The 24,058-nt window shown below is 43.4% G+C and overlaps 1 protein-coding gene across 1 annotated transcript in view; it reads left to right on the top strand.

Moving 5' to 3' along the window:
• LOC147269765 (neural-cadherin) overlaps positions 1-24,058 on the top strand; it is a 280,583-nt gene that overhangs the window by 79,456 nt on the left and 177,069 nt on the right. The window contains exons 5-6 of the mRNA XM_086190512.1: positions 3,513-3,624; positions 13,332-13,581. Coding sequence (XP_086046638.1) covers positions 3,513-3,624; positions 13,332-13,581 — 362 coding nt within the window. The remainder of the gene's footprint in view (positions 1-3,512; positions 3,625-13,331; positions 13,582-24,058) is intronic.

Below are 24,058 nucleotides of genomic sequence, written 5' to 3'. Positions count from 1 at the left end.
TGACATGTTCAGATTTTATTTTTTTGGCTGCTGCTTTCTGGCTGATATTTGCTGAGGGATTTACTGATATTACAGATTTTCATTTTACCTACCAGGAATTAATACCAGTGGTATTTACACACCACTTTCAGTGTGTGTGTGCGTGTGGGAGAGAGATCTGATCTGGGGTCAGAAGTTCTCACTTGCTAGCCCATGTCTGTATTTATTTCCCCTGAATGCTGCAAGCAGGCAGTCAACATCTGGTAGAAGATGCTGTTTGCCTTCATGTCCCTAATGAACTGGACCGCGTAACAGCGTCTCCCTCTCCCTCTCTCTCTGTCTCTATCTGTCTCACACACACACACACATACACACACACACCCTATTCAAATTGGTCTTTGTATGCTGACTCACAGATTTAATTGCCCAGGGCTTCTTAAATACTGTGCTGACCCCCTGAGGGGAGCGTGGAGGTGACTGTGCAGCAGCTTCCTCCCTGAGCTGGGTATCAGGGTCAGACAAGTCTCTGTAGGAGGTTGCAGGAGGATCCTTTCGGTTGGGGGCGGGGTTAAACCACCTCAGCCCCAATGAAAACGACTGTGTCCATCTACCTTGACTCTCCAGCATTTCCACTTTTTGTTATTAAAGCATTAGTGAGGTCAGACGTGGAGGCACTTTTAATCAACACTCTTTTAAAATCTTTTGATTTATGTGCCAATTTTAAAAAAAATTTCACATAAAAGAAACCACAATGAGATTTCATGAAGTTTTTTTTTTTTTTCCCTCCCTCCAGTCAACACTGGATATGATCAGCGGGGTGATTTCCAATGTCTGCCACGATTTCAAACTCTTTTCCATTTTCAAATGAAATAAAAAACCATCTCTCAATCTACACGATGGGTCCCTTTTAACAGTAATTACACAGCGTTGCTGCCGTTGACCTTTGACCCAGCAAGGAGCTGTAAGCGGCAACTTCAGCCAACGTCTAAAATGGCGCTGCTATGCAGAGGTCAGAGGACCATGTGACTTCTCTCAGTTGTTATAGATACATTTATGTTTAAAGTGATGTCCCATTTAGTTTAATGTGTTGCTCTTATATTTTCTTATCCAGAGACCTTTTAGAACATGTTTTGACTCTTTAATGTAACTTCATTGATCTTCAGTGTAAAAATGTTTCCGTCTCTGCACGTGTGCTCTTCCCTGACCTGCCACTGACCTCAGATCAGGTACTGCCACCATGGAGGAGACAAACAGGAATGTTGTGAATGCACCAGAGATTTTACTTACTTATTTAATGACTTATTTGAACTCATGACTAATTCGCTGATCGCTTGAACAGCAGGCGGGGATGAGTTTCCAGTTACGAGCTCTCTACCTCCAGCTAAAACCACTGCTCTGAAAGTCATCCCTCCATCCTCAGCTCTTCAGATGTGTCGCAGAGGTTGCAGCCTGACTGGCTGTTGAAGTCTGAGTCAGAGATACTCAGATGAAAGCCTGAAAAAAAGTGTGGACTCTGAAAGTCATGCATTCAAGGTCTAAATATTTGGTGTTGAATCGGAGGCGGCGTTTTTGAGAACGCCAACGTTGCTGTGTTCAAGGATGTTTTGTGTCCAAACCTGATATCTACACCAATAACTCGGCATCGTGGGAGATAAATAAAAGCTATGAAATTGTCTTCTAACTTAATTTCCAGATGGTACATTTTCACAGTTGACCCTCTGGGGGGGAACCCCACCCCCCCCACGCACATTCTTTCCTTTCTTCTTATTGTCCTGCTGAGCAAACCCAGAAGAGAGAAATGCTGATGAAATCACTAACGTTGCTTCTGTAATTTTGTTGATTCAGGGTTTGCGGAGCTCTGTGGGATTCGCGGGTTCTTTTTGCCCCGGTTTCCTCGCATTTACAAGCTGCTCCATTATTTAGACTTCTAGTTGTACTGCTTACAACTAAAGGTTCAAAAAGTCCTAGAGGAGAGGATGATTTTGAGCACATGTCTGTTTACTACCTGCAGGTGGGTGGAATGCTGAGTCACGACATTCCCTCAAGGTATTGATGAAAACAAGACGCGGTGCACCAGGTTTAATGTCGATGCCATGGCCACATCGATTCAGACAAAACTGAAAGCAAACCTGGATAAATCAGTGAGGTGTTTAGCATGTGGCTGCATTCCTATGATTTTCTATGAACTCGGGTTGTCACTCCCTCTCTGGGACCAACATGCATTCTGTGGTCAATCCCTCCCGTCATCCTTTCCCGTCACTCAAACCTGGACGGCTGGTGGAGAAAGAAAGCATTAATTTGATCCAGGTTTTCTAAGAAAGGGGGAAGATATTTATGCAAACATTTATGTAAAATATGGCAACCCACACCCAGAGCCTCTGTGGCGTCACCCTGAGAACATGATCAACACATGCAGATTCAGGCAGGGCTCCAAATTATTCCTGCACAGCCGACTTCCTTCACAGGCTCAGACTCCATCCACCACGTTCACACCTCTCTTCGTATGAAAGAGAGCATCACATCTTACTAACTGGGTTCTAAAGAGATAGTTCAGCTGCAATTGAGATTCGAATAAGATGTTAAGATGTTAATTCATTGTACATCATCACTCTCTCTCTCTCTCTCTCTCTCTCTCTCTCTCTCTCTCTCTCTCTCGTTACTGGATTTATGAAATCTCTCAGGACGCTCCTTGCAACTAACAGTAAAATAGGATTATGCAAATTAAAATGTAATGCTATCTTCTAAATTGCGCCGAAGCTCTGTTGTGTGTTGATTCTGCTGTTGCAAAGACTCACTGACTACGTTAACGCGCACTCAGTATTCCACTTTTATTCTGTGTGTGTGTCCTTATTCTGAACATGCCATTATTCTGACAGCTTGCACGGATAAAGACAATGAATATTCCACTAATAACCCTCTTTTAGCAGCCACATAATTTCCAACTAGCTAATTAAAGCCATGATAAGCATTTGAAATATTTCATTTCAAATCGGTTTTGGTTCATGTAAGATCCAAGATGGTTTCCAGAGTTTCCCGATGGGAAATAACGTAGTTACTGTAGTTAGCCACTGTAACAGTTAGCTGCTGCAGCTAACGCTAGCGCCCCATTAGCTGACTCAGCAGGAGATCCACCTCCGTACTGTCCAATTATTTCTGCTGGCCATACTTTAGTGTCCAGCTGGGATTCTGTCAACTGTTTTTCAAAACCAACGAGGAGTTCCAATGATGTGGGGCGGCGTCTTCTTCTTCTACTTTTATTTCCTTTTTCAGTTGAAAATTCTTACTCCGCCGAGTGAATTAAAAATGTCACCAAATAAATAACTTCAAATATTGCTGCAACATCGGGAGGAGGATGTGTTATGAAAGTAGAATCATGTTGAAAGCAGGTGGAATCATCACAGGCCCTGGTAGGAGATGGAAGCAATTCATTATATTAATGCTTTATTTAATGAATTCAGAAGTCTCTCATGAAAGACAAACCCAACATCATTTGCTCTTGACGTCCTCTCCTCTCCTCATCCTCTGTCCCTCAGGTGCGAGTTGTAATTATGGATGAAAACGACTGTGTTCCAGAGTTCCTGCAGTCAATCTACAGCAAAGATGGCGTCCCAGAGACGGTGATGACGGCCACATCGCTGCTTCAAGGTGAGACATCAGCACGCGTCCGGTTTAACACGACCGTAGATTCATGATAACTTTCTGGAATAATTAAATAATGATGATGCTCAGCTGTTGGTGTGACACTGCTTGAGGTTGCTGAGCCGAAGCCTTCAATATCTTATATGTAAATGCATGTGTTCACACACAAGAAGAAGAAGAAACAGAATAGGAAATGTGCATCAGTGTAAATGTGGATTCTAGCTGGGACCACAGAAGTCGAGCTATTTCCCGTTACGATGTTTCATGTCATGTCGATATGAACTTTCACAGGAGCGAATTACTGCTCAGAGAATCGCCTCTCAAGTAGTTTCAACATGAGAGGAAATCAAAATTGGTCTTTTGAGTTTCTGGATCAATTTTCAGGTTTTTTTTGTTTTGTTTTGTTTTTTTGTTCAAGCAGCGGCTCGATAATGATAGTTCAAGACGCCATTAAAAATAATACATATTTTACCAGGCAAGTCCCTGGAGCTAATGCTAAAGCAGGTGTGGGCTAAATGTGTCTGTATAGGGTGTGTGTGATATGTAAATGCTGGAGAAAGCCTTCAGGAGGGGCTCGGGACCAGAATCCTGACTGAGCTGTTTTTAATCCTCTGGTGTTGCAGTGGGTTGGATGCTTGTCGGTAGTCGCAACTAAAAGAATCGACATCGCCTCCATCAGTGCAGCTGCTGCAGCCTCTCCTTGGCTGTAATGACCCACTTTTCACTCAGAGATCATTTGAGTGTCATGTGATGTGTGGAAAGGGTGACGGTTGTAGGTAGGACTTGTGACACGCTTTGATTTGTCACAGTGTGACTGAACGCTGAGAAGTCGGATCTTTTTTTGGGCTTCGACAGGCTGCCGACGAAAGTGACAGCAAAGTGTTTCTCGCTCCTCTTTTCCTCTGTTCGCTGCGTGGAAGCTTCTCTGGTAGCCTCATTTTCAATCTGCAAGCAATGTATTATTGCCAAAATTGTAATTATTGGACTGAATTACATTACCAATACAACCATATTTCCACCGCTCAGGAACGTTGTTTATCCTTCAAGTGCTGTATAAATTTTAATGAACACGTTTATTTAACTGTAGGCTAAAAAAGGAATCGCTGCCAGAGCTGCAATTAGTATTGACAAGTACAAAACGGGGGGAACTAAAACGCTGCATGAACTTGGTAAATTATTAATGACTGCAGTTTTGACACCTCATTGGAGATTACTCATTAGCTTCGACTGCAGTCCAAAAACATTTGGTTTCGGGGAACAATGCGCAGCTTCTCTGTTTCTGTACCTTTGCTGCTGCGGGCTTGGATCAGCAGTGGAAGTGTTCTTCATCCAGGATTACTGACCCACGCTCTGGGAAACACTCTGTAGACGTGGGTTGTAATTCAGTCCCAGTGTGCACCTGAAGCACCATGTATGTTGGTGGTCATGGTGCAAAAAAGACACATCAGCCAGCCAAAGCGTTCAAACCCCTGTCTGCCTGAGTGTTTGTGCTCATGCTTATTGGGAGGCTGTAGTTTGTTGTGCTGCTGAACCTCACTGGGTTTTACTGACATGTGTAACTAATACTTTGTTCATCCCATACACGTGAAATATGGTGACAAAATATCAGGAACAGCTCCCGGTGTGAGCCAGCACCATTCAACAGCGCCACAAATAACAATTAAAAAAAAAGAATAACACGTCTCTGAAGAGATTCTACAAGAACTGAACACTTAAATCCTCATGAAGCGGGATTTATTGCAGGCCTGTGTTATTAAACTCAATAAGAATCCTGTCAGGGGTTTTAATGCTGTGGCTGATGAGTGAAGATATATACGCTGCACAGCTGTGTACAGCTGATGGCATGAACAAGGCCCTGAGGGGGAGTGTGAGCCCCCCCCCCCGGGTCCAGACACTGGCAGTGGTAGGAAGCAGATTCCACTTCCAGTGAGATGAGGCGAAGGAACTGACAGGTGGAGTTCCAGGAAGAGAACGTTGTTGATTGTACGTGCTTGTTCTCCCCAGCTGGCAGTTGTGAGTGTTCTATTGCTGTGTGTTTTTATGCCGCTGCCTTTCTTCAGCCCTTTTATGAACTATTTCCATTTTCCTTTGTTCAATAAAGAAAAGAAGGTTTCTTTCCAGGTGTGATTTCTCAGGTGATCTATGTTGCTTTGGAAAAAACAAAACAACTGGGTAATAGTCTGGATGGGACATATCAAAGCAGGCTTTCATATACCATGTCGTGTTTGTGAACTACCAAGGGCTTTAACATGTGCGGATCCAGCAGATCTGTACACTCGCCACCGTGATACTGACAATATTTGCTTTGTACCTCATCGGAATTTGTTTTGCCAATATTAGCACTTGAGAGAGTGGAGATGAGTGTGTAGTGGGAGCCCACACACCTCGTCAAAGCACTCCAGCTCATTTAACAAAGACACGCTGCATATAAATCAAGCCCTGAAAAAGAGAATCCACATGTGCCAAGTGAAACAATTAGAAGAAAGCACTCACCAGACCCTCCGCGGGCACACGCGTAAAAGCTAGAGGACACGCCATGATGACTGCTACTTCAGCAGAGGTTGGGAACTAAAAATGCTTTCAGTAGAGATAAATACAACATCGAAAAATCAAATATAAGTATATGAAAGAAGAAAGTTGTTCTTTAGATGCAAATGTGTAACAAGCTAGCTCGCCGTGGGAAACAGACGTCATCTGTGACATGACATAGGCCTCCGTCCCAGGGATGACGTCCCTCGGCAGGGATGCTCAGATGTCTGTCGTGCAGAGGTTATGTGAGGTTCTCCTCGGAGGTTATTTTTGGAAAACAACAGTTTTACTCCTAATGGAAGGAGCACAGATGTCATGGACCCCGAGGCACTGTGAAACGGTTAGTCTGGTTGTGTTTGAAGATATTTTTTTATTAGGGTGCCCCGGTGGCTCACCTAGTAGAGCATGTCCCATCAATCAAAGCTGAGTCGTTACCACAGCAGCCTGGATTCCAACCTGAGCCCTTTGCTGCAGGTCATTTCCTCTCTCCTCTCTAATTAACGATGCAAAAAAGGACATAGTGAGTTACTATTCCCAGGCAACCGCAGCCGGCTATCCTCACCAGTAGAGGAATGATTCCCGCAAAGATCGGTATCTTGGTGTGTGTGTGTGTGTGTGTGTGTGTGTGTGTGTGTGTGTGTGCTTTAATGGTGCCGCCGCAATACTGAGAGGTCTTTTCATTTGTTGCCTGCTCTCCTTCCTGCTTCAGCCTGCGTTGCTGCAGCTATCCAATATTTTAGTAATCGAGTATTCTACTGAAAATTCCATCGATTAATCGAGTAATAGGATTGAACATACTTTTGTTTAGTTAAAGAGCAATTATAAATATACATGAGAAAATAAGATATTTCACCTAATAATGAGCCATTGGTTTCCTTTTTTAGACAATCAGTGTCTTTATTTTTGCTGCTGCTACGACATTGGCACCGTTGTCGTGGACGACAGCCTTGATTTTCTTTGCTGGAATGTCAAATTTGGCAGTCACCTCCTCAATCCACTCTGCAATATTTGCAGCTGTGTGTCTCTCCTCAAGGGGCATCGTCGTCAGGGAGTGGGACACCATGTTCCAGTTCTTCCCAATATAGTGGCATGTCACCCCCATATAAGCCTCCGTTGAGATGCTTGTCCAAATATCAGACGTGAGTGCAGCGCTGTCGGTCTCGTGGGGAGCCTGCTTCATCTTGGCTTTGATGACTTCATGCTTTTTCTCCATCTGTTTTGTGAAGAAAGTTCTTGATGGAAGCTCGTACTTGGGATGGCAGGTTGAAACCATTGCTTTAAAGCCACCATCCTCCACCATGCTTAGTGGGCGCATGTCTGTGACTATCATGTTTAAAATGCTATTTGTAAGCTCAGCTGCTAGCTCGGGGCTAAATAATGGCGCTTTGTAGATGAATCTGTCCATGCGAGACTGCGATGATTTACTGAAAAAGAGAAATAATAATTTGTTGATTGACATGACCAAGACTACATGATATAATACAGTAGGTTCATGGCTGTGCAGTTAAAAACCCTGAACTTACACCAGTTGACCAAATTCACTGCCTTCCCTCAAAAAACTAAGGATCTTACCAAGAAATGTTCTTATTTCTAACCTAAAAATGTCATTACACCTGATAACACACGTCACTTAAAAGGTTAGGTGTTTTTCCCACGTGTTTCAATGGAACTTTCATTTGTGTCAAGCAAATTTTGAGTTCCAGTTAAGTTTTGATTTAAAGTCTTGATAAGATTTTGAGTTTTTTGCAGTGTTCAAAATAAATTTAAATGATGTTCTATCCATCAATGACTACTGAGCTAAAATTGACAACTACCCAGTTAGCTTTATTATGTTTTTGTTTTTCACCCTCATCACTCTACAGCGCTGTTTTTACAGATTAAATAAAGCCTGTATGAAAGGCACGTTAGCCACGCATTGACAGTAGTAGTAGCTAGAAACCTAGCCCTCCGCAGGGCTAACGTTACGTTAGCAAGGTACAGTAACGTTAATCTCATTAATTAGCGCAACGTTAACTTAATTTTACCTTGTCTCGGGTGATGGTCCTCCGCTCTCGGAGTAAACAGGGTGCCTTCGGTGGAGATGCTGCAGCATTGAAGACGTGCTGTTGTGGTATGCAAGCGCTGTCTTACAGTGAATACATGCAACAGTGTTCGCCTTGGTGTCCAGCTTGAAATTCTCCCACACTTCTGACATTTTCTGCCTTTTCTTTGTGCCTTTCTCTTCGCTTTCGTCGCCTTCTTCGTCGTTACCTCTACATCCATGGTTAAAACCAAACATATCCGCCGCCTCTTTCTTCTTCCTTTGCGTGCGTGATGTCAGCGCGTTGTGCCGCATTAAAAGTAGTCCGGGCGAAACACCGTGCTTTGAGCTGGCAAAATTAAACGATTCCTCGAGGCAGAGAAAATTCCTCAACCATTTTTTGTAATTGAGTTACTCGAATAATTCGAGGAATCGTTTCAGCCCTATTAGGATCGATACTCCTTATAGACCGTTCATCTGAAGGATTCTCTTCAGTAGACTATGGCGCTGTCATCGCCACCTCTTTGATGTGAACGTGCACTCTAACAAGTAGGAAACGCACGTTGATTTAATGTGTCGATGACCACCATCTTGGTGCTGCTGCTTATCCCTGAAAAGGCTGTGAGGCTTTGTTAACCCATGGTCCTTGAAGGCAGCGTGGACGTGCTGATCTTGCTGCATAGTACAGGCTCCTGGATTATACTGAATGAGGTATTTCGGAGTTTGTAACTGCATTTAATTTTCCACTTATGGATATAGTTTTGCCATTTGATCCGTCTCTGATAGCCCTCAGCAACAGGTAGGGGCTGGTGGTCATCTAACTGTGAGTGACTGATTCACAATCTCTCTCCAGAACTCCCCACGTGAAGCTGAAGGATAGCTGGAAGAAGAGCGCACCGTTAGATGAGAACAGAGACGTATGCATCGCACATTGTTGAGCCTCATTCATCAGTTAATCCTGTAATCAGTCCCATCATGGGGGGGGGGGGGGGGGGGACATGAGCTTCCACCAGTTGGCCAAGAAAGTTCAGAGTAACGAGCCAATTATCCGGATTTCCATCGAGATCCGGGGCTCTCACTGTTTCCTTATTCAGTACAAAATCATTGATGGTAAAAAGAAGAAATGTTCCCAGAAATGCATTGCACCCTCCTCACAGTCACCCCCCCCCCCCGCACCCTCCCTTGTGTATTGAAATCTACACAACAATGCTGATTCATGAATACACAAGGATTTACCGATAGATAAATACTCCAACCGCTCTGAATAGTGCAAATCTGTACTTAGTAAATTAAATATTGACTCATATGTGACATTCTGTGTTCATCACCACTGGGCAAGAGGTCGTTCATCACTTCATTGCAGCATAACGGATGTGCTACAGCCAGTGGATGTCTGAGAGATGCTTCATCATTACTCACTCTATAAACACTGCATCTTCTTTTTTTGGAATAATATTTCAGCATTCCCTCCACATTTTGTTATATTTTCAGTCGGGGTAAATTGAAAGCGTAATGAAATTAATTCTGGTCTGTTCTGGGGTGGCTGTGGCTTGTGAATGAGATGAAATCATCGACTGGAAGTTTTGGTGAATCTTCTTGAGGAAATCAAGAAGAGTGAGGAATGATGGGCATCTGCTCCACCCGGTTGTGGTGCAGTTGTGCGATATTAGGCTCATGTTCACTTGTCTCTAACAAGTGTTTAGACAGGAGAAATCCGATCCAGAATCTCTGTTTTGACCTTCAGATATCAAAGCACTCAGAGCTCATACTTTGCCTCCGTCCTAATCAAGCCTGAAGCAGCCGTGAGTGGACCCCCCCCCCCCCCCACATACACACACACACACACACAGACACACACACACACACACACTGCAGTGTATGTCTGGTCCGCAGGGCAAGAGAGAGGTGAAACCTGATAATATTTGGATTTTGCAGACTGAAGCAGCGCTGTGCTGTAAATATCAATCCGTGTGTTGCTGTTCATCACATGAAGACGGCAATTATGATGTCAGTTAACGGGTCACTAGTGCACCGCAGGGCCAACACATAGAGACAGACAACCATTGGCTCTCCCAGCCACGCCTACGGTCAATTTAGAGTCTGGATTAACCTGGTCCCCTCTTGATGTCTTTGGACTGTGGAGGAAGCTGGAGTACCAGAGAGAACCCAGCAGGAACAGGGAGAACATGGAGACTCACCCAGAAAGACCCCGTGCTGCAGCCAGGGCTCCGCCCACAACCTTCTTGCTGGGAGGCGACGCTGCTGACCACTACACTTAAATGTGTTTTGGGCCACGTCTGAGATGGATCTGGACAAACCAAAGGGAGAATATTTCCTGTTAACACCAGGTGGCGCTGCCACGCAGCTTCCCCAAAATGGAATGCGTTCTTCCTTTGGCCATTCGACGGCATCGTCCCCATTGTGTTTTTGTGTAATCCTGCTGACAGTCAGACAAACAAACAAATACCACCGACAACAGGACCTCCTTTGAGGGGTTTATCATTCTACACACTATAAATTTGTTGTTGCTGGTAGAAATTCTCTGCTTTGTGTTTGTGTGGGCAGCAGATTGGGAAGCACAGGAAAAATGTTACACTTTTTGATTACTAAAATCATTCAAATGATATATTTGAGGGTCAGATCAGTCAAACTAAAATAAAAGAAGTATGTGAAAATTCAATGTTTGAATAATGGCAAAAGGTCTCTGAGTGGAGCATAAAAGGTTGGAAATTTAGCATTCCTCGTTTTGCTAAAGACCCGCCGTTCGCCTCTAGACTCCTGGGAAGCCCTTTTTGGGACCTTGTGACCTGCATCCTGTCTAGAACCAGTTTGAGGGCTGTCTCTGCCCTGCTAATGTGCTTTCGCCAAACCTCCTGTGTGCACGAGAAGATGCAGTTTACATTTGCATCATGCAGCTCGCAGGAGGAGAGCTCAGTTGGCTACAGTCAGCAGGTGAACCAAGGGAGGCCAGGTCACCCTGCTGCGTGGTTGCCAGCCAACATGAGGTGAGGAGAAGTTCGCACAGATGTCTGTGGAAGTCGGGTCAATAAACTCATTCTTAATTGGCAGGACTGTCTTGGCGAGGAAAAAAAAAAAAGACTTGCTAGGTTGTGAATGTGAGCCGTGAAAAGACCCTGACAGACGCCGGCTTCAGGCTGAAGGGAAGCTTGACCTCCAATGATGCGAATCTATGGCGCGGAAGTCAAGTGTCGGGAGGATAGTTGGGGTGGTGGAAGGTTCATTGGTGCTAGAAGTACCAGTACTTTCTCTTGGTCGAGCAAGAGCTTCTTGAGTTGAGGTCATTGCTGCAGAAGGAGACAAGACGCTCAGTTGTAACCTTCAGTCCAAACAGCGCAACTTGAATGGCCTCCAACCCTTAACGAAAGTGCTAATTTTACCCAAACGACGACGATTCATGAACTCCCGAGAGTTTTTTTCGAATTGAAACGTGTCATCCCAGGTTCATGTTGTAAGTATTTTTGAAGGCCAACGCTGCAGTGAGCATCTCCACAGGTTCCCACGTTCTAAAGCTAAAAGAAGTGTACATCAGAGTGCAGGTTCTATCCAAAAACAATCTGTGTGGCCAACAAAGTGTAAGGGACCGACCGTCCACCTCTTGCTAACATGATAACTCAGCACGTCTTGCGGGAATTTCTTCAGATTTGCCACAAACATCCAGTGGGATTGAGGGACGAGCCGCTGGAATTCCTGCTTGTCTTTAGCCTTTTATTGGGTTTCTACTCGGGGCAAAGAATGTTTGATGTCTTTATATTTCTCTTCAGATTCCTTCAGCTGGCGTCGGCGGCTTTGGTTGTGCTTCATGTTTTTCTCTTGCTGGGTTTTCTTGTTTTTGTTTTGTTGGTTTTTTTTGCATTTTCTAAATTGACATTGAGTAAAAAAAAAAAAAAGAAGTGGGCAGAAATCAAACTACTCTTCTAAGTACTACTATTATTATTACTTCTTGTTGTAATGAGCAGCAATAATTTAAAATCAGCTTTTAAGTTAATGCGTGGAGGGGACCCCCCACCCCCCACCACCCCCCCACCCCCGCCTCCGGTAAAATGACAATTTTGTTTTGATGGTGTTTGTTAAAAGCTCATTTGAAGTGTGTTAACGGTTTCCCTGAGGCTTTATGGCAATAAAGAAGTACAGTTAGTAAGTTGCAGCAAACACAGAGCTTGAGTTTGTGTGTATGTGGTTGCACTTGTGTTTGTCCATGTGCACTTGTGTTGGTGTGTGTGTGTTTGTATTTGTTTATGGGCGCAAGAGCCAAATGCAATGTAAGGTGAATTGGAGATTTGAGAGTTTGATGGCGAAATGTTCTTGTTAGCGGAAAATATGCTTATTCAAATCCCTGGTGGTCTTTTCAGTTTTAGCAAGGCAATCAATTTGAGGCTGAGCGAACGCCGGCTCCATGGATTCCCAATGAGTTGGTTAGAAAGCCGAATGTTGCAGAATCCTTTCAATGCGTGCTGTGCAAACAACATGCGCTTCCCTTGTATTATAGACGTGAACATTTAATCTACAGGGAGCCCCCCCCCCCCCCTTTTTTTTTCCCTATTTCACTCTGGTCACAAAACACGAGAGCTGAATAGATGCCCCAGGATCCCGCTGACCTCCTTTACTCTAATTCAGAAATGGAAAATAAGTGTATACGACTTTCTCTAGTGGATGTCTTTCAGACGGATGACAAATTAAAGGACAAACGTGGTTGAGTAGGTTTGAGTGTGTTAATGACCTTTGCGTTCACAAAATTGCATCGCAGTTAAACGTCTATAAATGAGATGGTGCATTTGTTTTCCATGCCTCCATGCCGGAGGTGTGGTTTCTACAATGAGGTTCTGAATACAAATCCTGAGTGTATTTGCAAATAATCCAAAGAACAATACAGTAACTTGACCTTTTTATAAAAAATACAAAGTAAAATAGTTAGCCAAGCATGCTTTGGCTGTGGATGTCGATGGCTGTTGTCCAGAGCCACGTCTGCGCGTCCCTTTCTTGTCAATGTGATCTCTCTGCGACACCTGGAGACAGGTGCGCGCCTCAAGGGCACACGGCCCTGATGCAGGATTTGTTTCTATGCAGTAACGGGGAGGTAGGTGACCCTGCTGTTGTGGGCTCAGACCTTCTAACTCCTGCCTTTTCTCTCTTTTCTCGTATTTAGTTTCAGCCACCGACTGCGACTCAGAAAAGAACGCAGAGCTGACCTACTACACGCTGAGTCCCGACTTCACCATCTCCCCCCATGGGACCATCTTTCCCGCTGGTCCTCTGGACTATGAAAGGCCAAATCATCTGTACGAGTTTGTAGTCATGGCCATTGACAAAGGGGAGGTCCCTCGCACCGGCACAACCACGGTTCGGATCCGCATGGCCAATGTCAACGATGAGGCGCCGGAGTTCTCCCAACACATGTAAGTAACTAGCTAACCGACGCAGAAGAAAGGTTCAAAAGTCCAGCGCCAAATGTTGGGAGGCCAAACATTGTGGTTCTCAATTATATTCAATACGTTTCAGATTTTATTTGGGGGAGGGATCGTTCATGGGATGGTTAATTCAAGCTTTGGTCACATTATGTCTAATATTTACTTCTTTCTTCTGCTCATATGTCAGACGCCCGTCTCAAATGTCTGACTCAGCAGCTACGCTTCTATTTTAATCAATAAAACAGTCAACATCGACAGCATTACGCCACCGTGTTTACTTTATTCTTCTCTACACACCTCAGTGTGCTGGGATCTGAGCACTGCCAAAACACGGGTGACTCAACACATCCTGTGTAGACGGCGGCGGCGGCGGCGGAGAGCTCGGGCTGCTGCGTGCTGCTTCACCGCACAGCCTGTGTATGCGGAATGGTTTGGATTTCCTGCTGACATAATGAGTTCAACGATACCTGTGTTGATTGACGGCACCGGCAGCAATCGGCAGCAATCAAATCATCATAAAACAACCGGTTCAGCTCCTCTAACACGTTTATTCTCTTTCTTCTTTAGTTTTCATTTCCATTTTATATTTGAATCAGGAAAAAGATACATATCAACAATGCTCATGTCATTGTAATCAAAATACCACCAGCATGTCTTTTTAACCTTTTTACATCAATCTTTGTTGACAACAAATCATTAATACGCGTACAAAAAATATAGTCCTTCATTTATATTCAAGTATTCATACCTTGTTTTTCTACTGATTGATGTATTTTCTAAAATCGATTTTCGGGATTAGACATTCATTTGATTTTTAAACCTTAAATATGTCTATGCAGTGATTGTTGATGTTTATTTTGCACATTTTCTCACATTCATTAAAGATTCATTTGACAGATAATCAGTGATAACCTATTCATTAGCTGAGCTGCCGTCGGTTGACGTGAATTTCTCAGGCCTGAAAAATTTGTTGTTTCCTGTCTTTCGCTGGTTTTGACTCCTTCACTAGGAAGTATTTGAAGTTTATTGAAATCATTTTAAGTTTGAGCTGAAAAAAATATACTACACATTGTCATGGAAAGTATTGTAATGTGGTATATTGAGGAAAAAATAAAAGTGTGGCAGCATTCTTTAAATGTACGATTTATTAAAGACGCGTCTAAAAGTTTCCCAGCTCCCAAGACAAGCGCAGCGATTGTAGTCGGTGTTTTGTGTGTGTGAGAGAGAACTCAACTGTCAGGTCAGCTCCTCACAGCTGCTTCCCAATTCAACATTGCAGCTGCCTTTACCCACAATTCCAGTGTGCCCACCACCCCACCCCCCCTCCCCCAGTGCCTCTGTGGTGCCTGCATCTTTTAATTGGTTGATTTTCTGGCAGAGAGCTGGGCAAATTGGTGAGGCAGGGTCAATCAGCCATGCCCACCAGCACCCTCAGGAGGCCCCTGCCCTGCAGTGTGTGTGTGTGTGTTTGTGTGTGTGTGTGTGCGCGTGTGCGTGTTATCAGTAATTGAGAAGGTCCCAGCAAAGTATTGGTATGGACAGAGGCGTGTATTTATAAAGTGCATTCATGCATCATGCATCTGATTTGTATGTCTGTATATTGTTTATATCTTGAGGGTGTGTGTGTGAGTGTGTGAGAGGGTTTTATTGATTTACTGTCAGTGGAATAATCAGTCAATTTTCTTCCAGAACTCAACTGGCTACTGCAGCAGCAAGAGAATTACAGTACCAGACAATCTTCAATACATCACTCATGCACACACACACACACACACACACACACACACACACACACATTTGGAGTCATCCATTCAGCACACACACATGCCTATGGAAATGCACTATTATACAGAGACACACACACATACACACAGAAACGCTTGGATGAGTGAACACATCAGTCAATCTTTGAGGAAACAGACGCAGCAGCAATAGTTGGAGACAGTAAAATTTCCAAAGATCAGCATTATCAATTCTGTTTCTTCATGTGTGTGTGTGTGTGTGTGTGTGTGTGTGTGTGTGTGTGTGTGTGTGTGTGTGTGGAGTCAATGCACATGATGGGCAGAGAAGAAACAGAAGAGACGGGAGGTCATTAAATATGTCATTATCTAGGCAGAAAATCTGGCCTTTTCGTATTGATTCATGGAGATGGAAGAATGCAATAATGAGTATCCATATGAGAGGGATAGAGAGAGAGAGTGTGTGTGTGTGTGTGTGAGTGTGTGTGTGTGTTTGTTTTGTCAAGGGTGAAGTCTAAACATTGTCGTCACCAGTGTGATTCAGAGTTATTTTTCTTTTGGAAGCTGGCAGTGGTCTTGATATTTGGCTGCGTGTAATAAAGAGGGACGGTGAGATTCTTCCGTGAGAGTGACGCCCTCGCTCACATCTACCTCTCCACCTCCCTCTCTCACTCCAGCTGAGTGACAGAATGGCCATCTCTCATCTATGTGCTGTCACTTTGCCATCAGTCGACTACTACTTAATCTAACATCACCTGTCTGTCACCACCCAAACCACCCCTGGGGAAACTTCCCACACTGTTGTGTGTGTACACATGAATGTATTTACGTTCAAGTCGGCACACAAAATTACAGGTTATTGAACTGTTTTCCACAAAGTCTTCACCTTGACTGTTAAATCCTCCGTCGTGCACAGCTGACCGTTCACATACATGGAGAGTAACTGGTGGGGGAGTGACACACGCATGATGGGCAGACGGGAGTGAGAGCGAGTTTTAAAAAAAAACTAAAAAAAACATCTAGAAAGGTCAGTGTCTACTCACCGCCAAGCGCTCCACAGAGAAGGTCGAAACAGCTCTTTCAGACAAAATCCCGTCCTGAAGCCGCATAGCATCTTCGATGAGAAGAAGAAGAGGAACTGTCCATTTGGTTGGAATTTGGTTATTTTAAAATTTAGAATAAATACTCATAAATTCAATTTAAAAAGACTTGAAAAACAAAGTTTAGCCCTGTATTCTCCAACTATTATCAGTGTATCTACAACCTTGTGCAGCACTTCAAGCTATGGTATGACTGCTACGCTACGATTAGATCGACATGTATAACCTTGGTTAGTTAATTGGTATTGATACAAATATGTAGACTGTCAGTAAACAGCTGTGAATAGCTGCATTTTCTTCCCCAACCCTCGGTATTCCAGCCTCTAGCATCAGTGCTGTATCATATTATCAGATGCCATCTTGAGATTGTTTTGTGTCTCAGCTGTGTTCCTGCTCTGACTGACACAAGAGCTTTATATGCACTGGAATGGAAATGAAGAATGAATTTGCGGCGACCATTTTGTTCTCATGGGCTGTACATGTTATGAGACTGGCCAGGTGGAACGCTCAAGTGTTTGCGGCTACTATGTAGAGCACTTCCATACGTGTCGTGTTTTTAATCCAGGTTGCACAAGTTGAATTCATCCCTTATGGAACTCGGCGGTCGGCTATGGAGGCTGCTTGTTAGACAGAAACCTGTGAGGACAGATGAGCGTGGCGTGGGGTCGATGCTGGAACCAGACCCTCGGCTCGGAAGAAAATACAGCTACTTGATGCAAGTATGACAGCAGTGGCTCGCGCCTTCGGTCCCTCTTGTTTTCTAAAGGGCGAGCTACAGATCCCCCGGGTAAACTGGTTGAGGATGGTGTTGGTTCTGGAGCTGAGGGGCCATGTCGACAGAATATACAACAGCAGATTACCCCAAGGACCATTTCAGTAGCAGCAGAGATGCTGATACCAGAGCAAGCATTGCTGATCTGTGCTTGCTAGGTTCAAACCCACCAGGGGGGAAAGTGTTCTTATAAATTTAGTGAAGCTGTGAACCAGAGCAAGTTACCCCAGCATGTAAAAACCTCATAGAACCAACACCCTCACAGAAAAGGGTCAAAAACGGGTTTATGGCTAACATATAGGCGTGTAGGAATATTAGCCTGTTGGGTAACACGTGCGTTCCAGTGTGGATGTTGTTGTTAGGTTGTTCAAGGCTCTCTGTAACGGTCCACTTGGATTGATTCCGCCATCTTTCTCATGGGATCAATAAAGCATCCGTCCATCTTGACTGTCATCACATCAGGAACCACGATGGGAACGAGTCCTAGACTTTCATCTTCTTCTTTTTTTTTCTTGAACAAATTCTCTTGAGCGCCATCTGTCACGGAGTCCAATTTTTATCAAGATGTTGTGCCACAAAATGTCATCAACATATTGTTCTGTAGACGACCGTGTAAGCCTCCAAGGGAAAGTCCAGGGAGGACAAAGTGTGTGAGGCTATTGATGTTTTTCTTTAATATTAGATGACTAAAGGTGGCGATAAACACCCTGTTTATATGATTTATTCCTAACTTGTTATTATCTTTAAATCTTTTTTGCTGTTTGTATGATACATCGAGGTCTCCCTGGTGACACAGCTTTATAACTCCTGCTGAAGCACCAGCTGTTATTGCTGTGGGAGGCATTTTTCTCCAAAGTAGATTATTTGTTTGCCTTACAAACCTGTTTCTCAGTCCCTATTTTCAGAGTAGATGGAACAATTGTGCAATCTTCCCAGAGCCCCGGTCACAGATGTAAACATTTTAGGTCACACTGACATTAAAATACGGAGGCATTCAGAAGTCATGTTGTACGAACACCAATGATCCAGTTTGGTTTTAGTTGTGTGCTGCTCGTTTTCCTGATTTCTGTTCGTGTTCCTTTGAAAACGCAATAGAACTGTGTCTTTGTTGAAGCCAGCGCTACCACTGCCTCAGTGCCAGGAATATAGGTCAATGAGACACATATTTCACTGCACTTCCTACATAAAAAGCAGTTCATTTTGTAAGAGATATCCACAGTTTTAAGAAAGGCTTTTACTCTGGAGTAATACAGATCTTAAAACAACATGCCGTCTTTTTTGGAAAATACTTTTATATTCAATCATTTTAAGTGTCTGACAAGCAGTCGGACATTCTTCTCTCCTCTCTGGTGCATTACTGAGCTCCAGAAACCCACTGAATGACTGACTGCTAGCTAGCTTAGCTGCAACGAGCGCTAGCATTGGGGTATGCTAGCATAACATCCCTAAAGTCAGATACACATTTCAGTTAACAGTCTTTGCCTGCATTAATGGAAGGGGCTATGATGGAATTCACTGTGAAAATCTTCACTCCCAAACTGTCGTCTTGTCAGATCCATACCTGGAACTCAGCCTGTCTTGCTCTCAGGCTTCCAGAGCCAGCAGTCGCTCCTCTGTGAATATTCCAGTTCATGATGTCTAGAAGGGATTCTCCTCATCCTCTCTTACAAGGTTAGCAATGATTAGTAGCTACAGTCGCTGTCTGTTTGACTTTTATGATGGAACTTTTAAGGTACCGGGTCACACCATTGGATCTGGTCAGGAAAGTGGTTCCAGCGACGTATCACCACTCTAAAAAAAAAATCCTGACATTGTCAGGATTTTTTTGTTTTTCCACAGGGATTGTTGAGCACCGCCGTAGATCCGGTGATGCAGACAAAGATTATCTTAAAGTGTTTTTGATACCTTTTGAGAGGGGAGGCTAACTAGCAGTCAGCGGTCTGGTGGGGGTCCAGAGCTCCGTAGGAGAGAAGAGAGGGTCTCTGCTTGTCTGCCACTAATAATGATGGTCAGTAGACGTATTCCCAAAAAGTCACGTGTGTCTTTCAGGAAACAGACATTTTCACATGTTCACTCTCGATGATCCAACCAGGTCCTCCTTGAGTAAGGAAGCAAACGAGTGTGGAAGTCCATCGCCACAGACTCTCGATGATGCGTCACCATGGCAACGTAGCTGCACACCAAAACTGCGCTGGACTGATCCCAACTTGTAAGAGCACCCTGGCGTATGAGGACACCCCCCCCCCCCCCAGTAATTTCGAAGCGGTGTCATTGTTCTGTAAGCCCTTTGATCTTAATTCAAACCTAATTCAGAGACAAGTCAGAGCACTAAAGCCTTGCACTTGTTGACCTCACACAATTTGCAATCGCGTCTGTACTTATTCGTTTGAATTACACTTTAACTTGCTCTGAGTGCCGTTTTCCATCACCAAGGTGGCAGCTGAAATAATGACGCCATTATTGACTTACAAGCAATAAGAATATATTTCAGCAACCCTTTCAACGGAAAACACAATTATAGTCAGATCTACTGCCTTAATCGTAGGGCAGTGATCGCTCCTGAAAGCAACATCAGCAGCATTTGGAGCTCGGGTGTGTCAACAGAATGTTCCTGTTCCAGCTTCTGCAGGTAGAGATGGTTTAAGCTTTTTCATGCAGGAGCTGGGACACGATGACTGAGAGAGGATTGACATCCTGTCTGATTTTTGATTTATTCAAAATGAAATTATGTATCAGTTGAAGAGGGAAAATCACTTTGGTCACCTTAAACACACACACACACACACACACACACACACACACACACACGCCAACTTTTTGGGAAATGTGCTAATTGTCCATCATTCCCAGAGCCAGACAAGAAGACAGAGACCCGTCTCTCCTCTGTGCTACATTCAGGAGCTGGGACCCTCAGAGACCAGCTGAAAGTAGGGCTGGGCGATATCACGATATATATCGTCTGGACGATAGAAAATGTCTATTGTTTAATGTTAAACTCTATCGTTTATATCGTGGTGTTGCAAAACAGGCTTTACGGCAAGCCCAGGCACGTGGCTAAAACATACACAGCCATGGAGGAAGAAAAGGCTTTTACTCGTGGCACACCATATAGCCAAGGAAATAACCACGGCCGTTGCCAAGCACATCTGTGAAGATATGATTCCAATCTACACGGTAGAGAAACGGGGGTTTCTTGAGTTGGTGCAAATGCTCGACCCTAGATATGAAATGCCCAGCCGAAAACACATCAGTAGCTTTGTGTTACCTGCTTTATATGATGAGTGCCGGGCGAAAGTGGAGGAAGAAATAAACATAGAATAAACTGTTCATTCATTGAATTTACCAAAAATGAGCTATATCGTGATGTATATCGTATCAGGATATAAAATGAGCTATATCATGACGTATATCGTATCAGGATATAAAATGAGCTGTATCGTGATTATATCGTATCAGGATATAAAATGAGCTATATCGTGATGTATATTGTTATAAAATGAGCTATATCGTGATGTATATTGTTATAAAATGAGCTACATCGTGATGTATATTGTTATAAAATGAGCTATATCCTGACGTATATCGTATCAGGATATAAAATGAGCTGTATCGTGATTATATCGTATCAGGATATAAAATGAGCTATATCGTCATGTATATTGTTATAAAATGAGCTATATCCTGATGTATATTGTTATAAAATGAGCTACATCGTGATGTATATTGTTATAAAATGAGCTACATCGTGATGTATATTGTTATAAAATGAGCTATATCGTGATGTATATCGTATCAGGATATAAAATGAGCTATATCATGACGTATATCGTATCAGGATATAAAATGAGCTATATCGTGATTATATCGTATCAGGATATAAAATGAGCTATATCGTGATGTATATTGTTATAAAATGAGCTATATCCTGATGTATATTGTTATAAAATGAGCTATATCCTGATGTATATTGTTATAAAATGAGCTATATCCTGATGTATATCGTATCAGGATATAAAATGAGCTATATTGTGATGTATATCGTATCAGGATATAAAATGAGCTATATCCTGATGTATATCGTATCAGGATATAAAATGAGCTATATCGTGATGTATATCGTATCAGGATATAAAATGAGCTGTATCGTGATGTATATCGTATCAGGATATAAAATGAGCTATATCGTGATGTATATCGTATCAGGATATAAAATGAGCGATATCGTGATGTATATTGTATCAGGATATACAATGAGCGATATCGGGATATACAATTTTGGTCATATTGCCCAGCCCTAGCTGAAAGTAGTTAAACAGATCCAGTCAGGATCCTCTCTTACTGGGTCGGCCATGTTTTAGTGGTCAAACACACTCCTGCAGTAGTCAGCAAACGTTTTGTGGGCTGAAGTTTGGAAGTACAGTGCTGCGTCAAATTAGTCAGTCTGAGAATGAAAATCCTTGATGCAGCATTTGGGGGGGGGGGGGGGGGGCTGTTAGGGAGGGTGAATAATGAACACCTTCCTGACAAAGTTGGGAAATTCCACCCCTCTCTGGTCGATCGTTCCTTGTCTTCCCTTTTGTTTCCCATCCACCTGGGATTTGTGACGTTTTGTGTCTATTGATCTCTACTCTGTTATTGAATTAAACCTCAGACGCTGCAACTACACACTGCTTTTTGTGAGACATCAGAGGCCACAAATGTTAGAAACCACTACCTCAATCCTGAACAGCGATGCGAGCTGCCTCGCACAATAGATCGTCTGGTACTTCCTCTGATAGGCGGTGAAGCGTTACGTAGATGCTCAAACAACGTATTTTAAGGTAAGAAACACAAAGATTCAGCAGATAAAACTCCCAAAATATTCAGCAGACACAAGAGCAGCAGGTCGTAACTCAAAGCTCACGTGTAAACACACATCACACGTCGATATAAGCTGTCAGAATCCTCACAGATTGAAATCTCATTTCCCTGCTCTGGATGCAAATAAACACCTACATTATTTTGTTTGCAAAGGCCAAATTAGTCCCTTTTTTATTTTTATACCAACATCAGGCGGGGTGCCAGGATTTCAATTTTGGGTAAATATGGTCGGAGTGATTGGATCTCGGTGCATGCCTGAGTCTTAATTTCCTCTGGGTCGGGGTTTTTCAGTTTTAGTTCATTTTGCACTGTTTTAAAAAACAAGTATATACAAAAATGACAGAGATATTAAAAAATATACAGTGCAGGGAGAAGCAGAAAACCCTGCTGAAAATCATCCCAATAACAGGATGAGTTCCTCCACTGGGTAGACTGGTTCCATCTCTGACTCCAGCTGATCAGATGATGAATTCATTTGAGAGAGGAGGGTCAAACAGGTCTGGGTCAACAGGGGGGGTGGGGGGGGTGGGGGGCTTCAACTGTGCTTTGAGGTTGCCATGGTGATGATCACTGTTTAGTTTCTCCTAATTACTCCTTGTGAACTCTGGCTTGCAAAGCTTGATTCATAGTTGTACATCAAGTTGACACGACGACCTGTGGCGTAGCTTGCGGCGCTCTGTCTGGTAAACGTGATGCCACATGACAGCTGCGACTGGTAACGGAACATTTCCCGTTTGCTCTGTTTTTTCAACACCCTCGTTTCCACATCATCTTCTCCTCTGACCTCTTTTCACCCTTTTATTTATTTACGTTTTCAATCCAGTAAACTTCTTAAAATGCTTGTCGACCGCGTAGGGCAAATGATGAAGCAACAGCTTTGGATTCGAGCTAAAAGAAAGCAAACAAGAACACGTGGAGTTCACCGAGTGTTAGCTCGTTGGTTCCACCAGCGATGAGGTGTGTGAGTTTGTTTTGAACTCAAATCAGAGTGTTTGTGGGTGACAGAGAACGCGGCTGAGTAAAGAAGAGGTGGATGACAGCAGACCATGACTTTGAGAGTATGTAAAAGGAGGTTTAAGGGCAGTTCTGCTGCTGTTCTCAGTTCTGCTGCTGTTCTCAGTTCTGCTGTTCTAAGTTCTGATGTTGTTCTAACTACTGATGTTGCACTCAGTTCTGCAGTTGTTCTCACTCCTGATGTTGTTCTAAGTTCTGATGTTGCTCTCAGTTCTGCTGTTGTTCTCAGTTCTGTTGTTTGCCAACAGTCTCCATTGACCTCAAGGGTTAGGGTTAGTACGTGGCTGGCTCCTTCTTCATTCAGGAGTCACAAAGAGGCGATGGAGGACAAAAACCATCTTCATGTGAACAAGACTTCCTTTCATAGATGCACTTGAGATATAACTGCAGTCTTGTAGTGTGTAATACTGCAGTACTCCTGAGTAAATGAACAGCGAACTTTCGTTCCCTCCTTGACAAACCTCACGACTTGCATGGCTGCATATAAACAAGATTATTAGTGAAATATTAATTTTCCTTTGCCATGTAAACAACATAATCTCAATATTGTCATATTAATGGGGAAATATTTAGTGCATGTAAGTATGGAAGTGGAGTCGCTGCCAAGTCTCCCTGCTCTCAGTCACCGTGTCAGGCTCCCTGTGGGCCGTACACAAGTGACTAAACACACGCAATTACTACATGCATTTTTCATAGAATGCATGTAGTAATTTAACCAATGGAAGCAAGTCATGGAATCACTGATTAATAATGAATCACTGGAGGGGCCGTCCAGATAAAAAAATAACACAATCAGCCAGCAACAGTCAAACTAATCCTGCTCCTGATGCACAATGGTTCAACACACACACACTCACACACACACGCACGCACAGCTATCTTTCCCCCATTTCTCCATTCCCCAAACTAAATGAACTCAATAATTAAATTCAGTAATTAATTTTCACAACTGACACAGGCCTAAGGGACACATCCATTTT

This window comes from Aulostomus chinensis, chromosome 2 (genome assembly GCF_037954235.1).
Source record: "Aulostomus chinensis isolate RoL2024-O1b breed Wild chromosome 2, RoL_Achi_v1.0, whole genome shotgun sequence".
NCBI classification, from domain to species: domain Eukaryota; kingdom Metazoa; phylum Chordata; class Actinopteri; order Syngnathiformes; family Aulostomidae; genus Aulostomus; species Aulostomus chinensis.
This window is presented reverse-complemented; position numbering and strand designations above follow the sequence as displayed.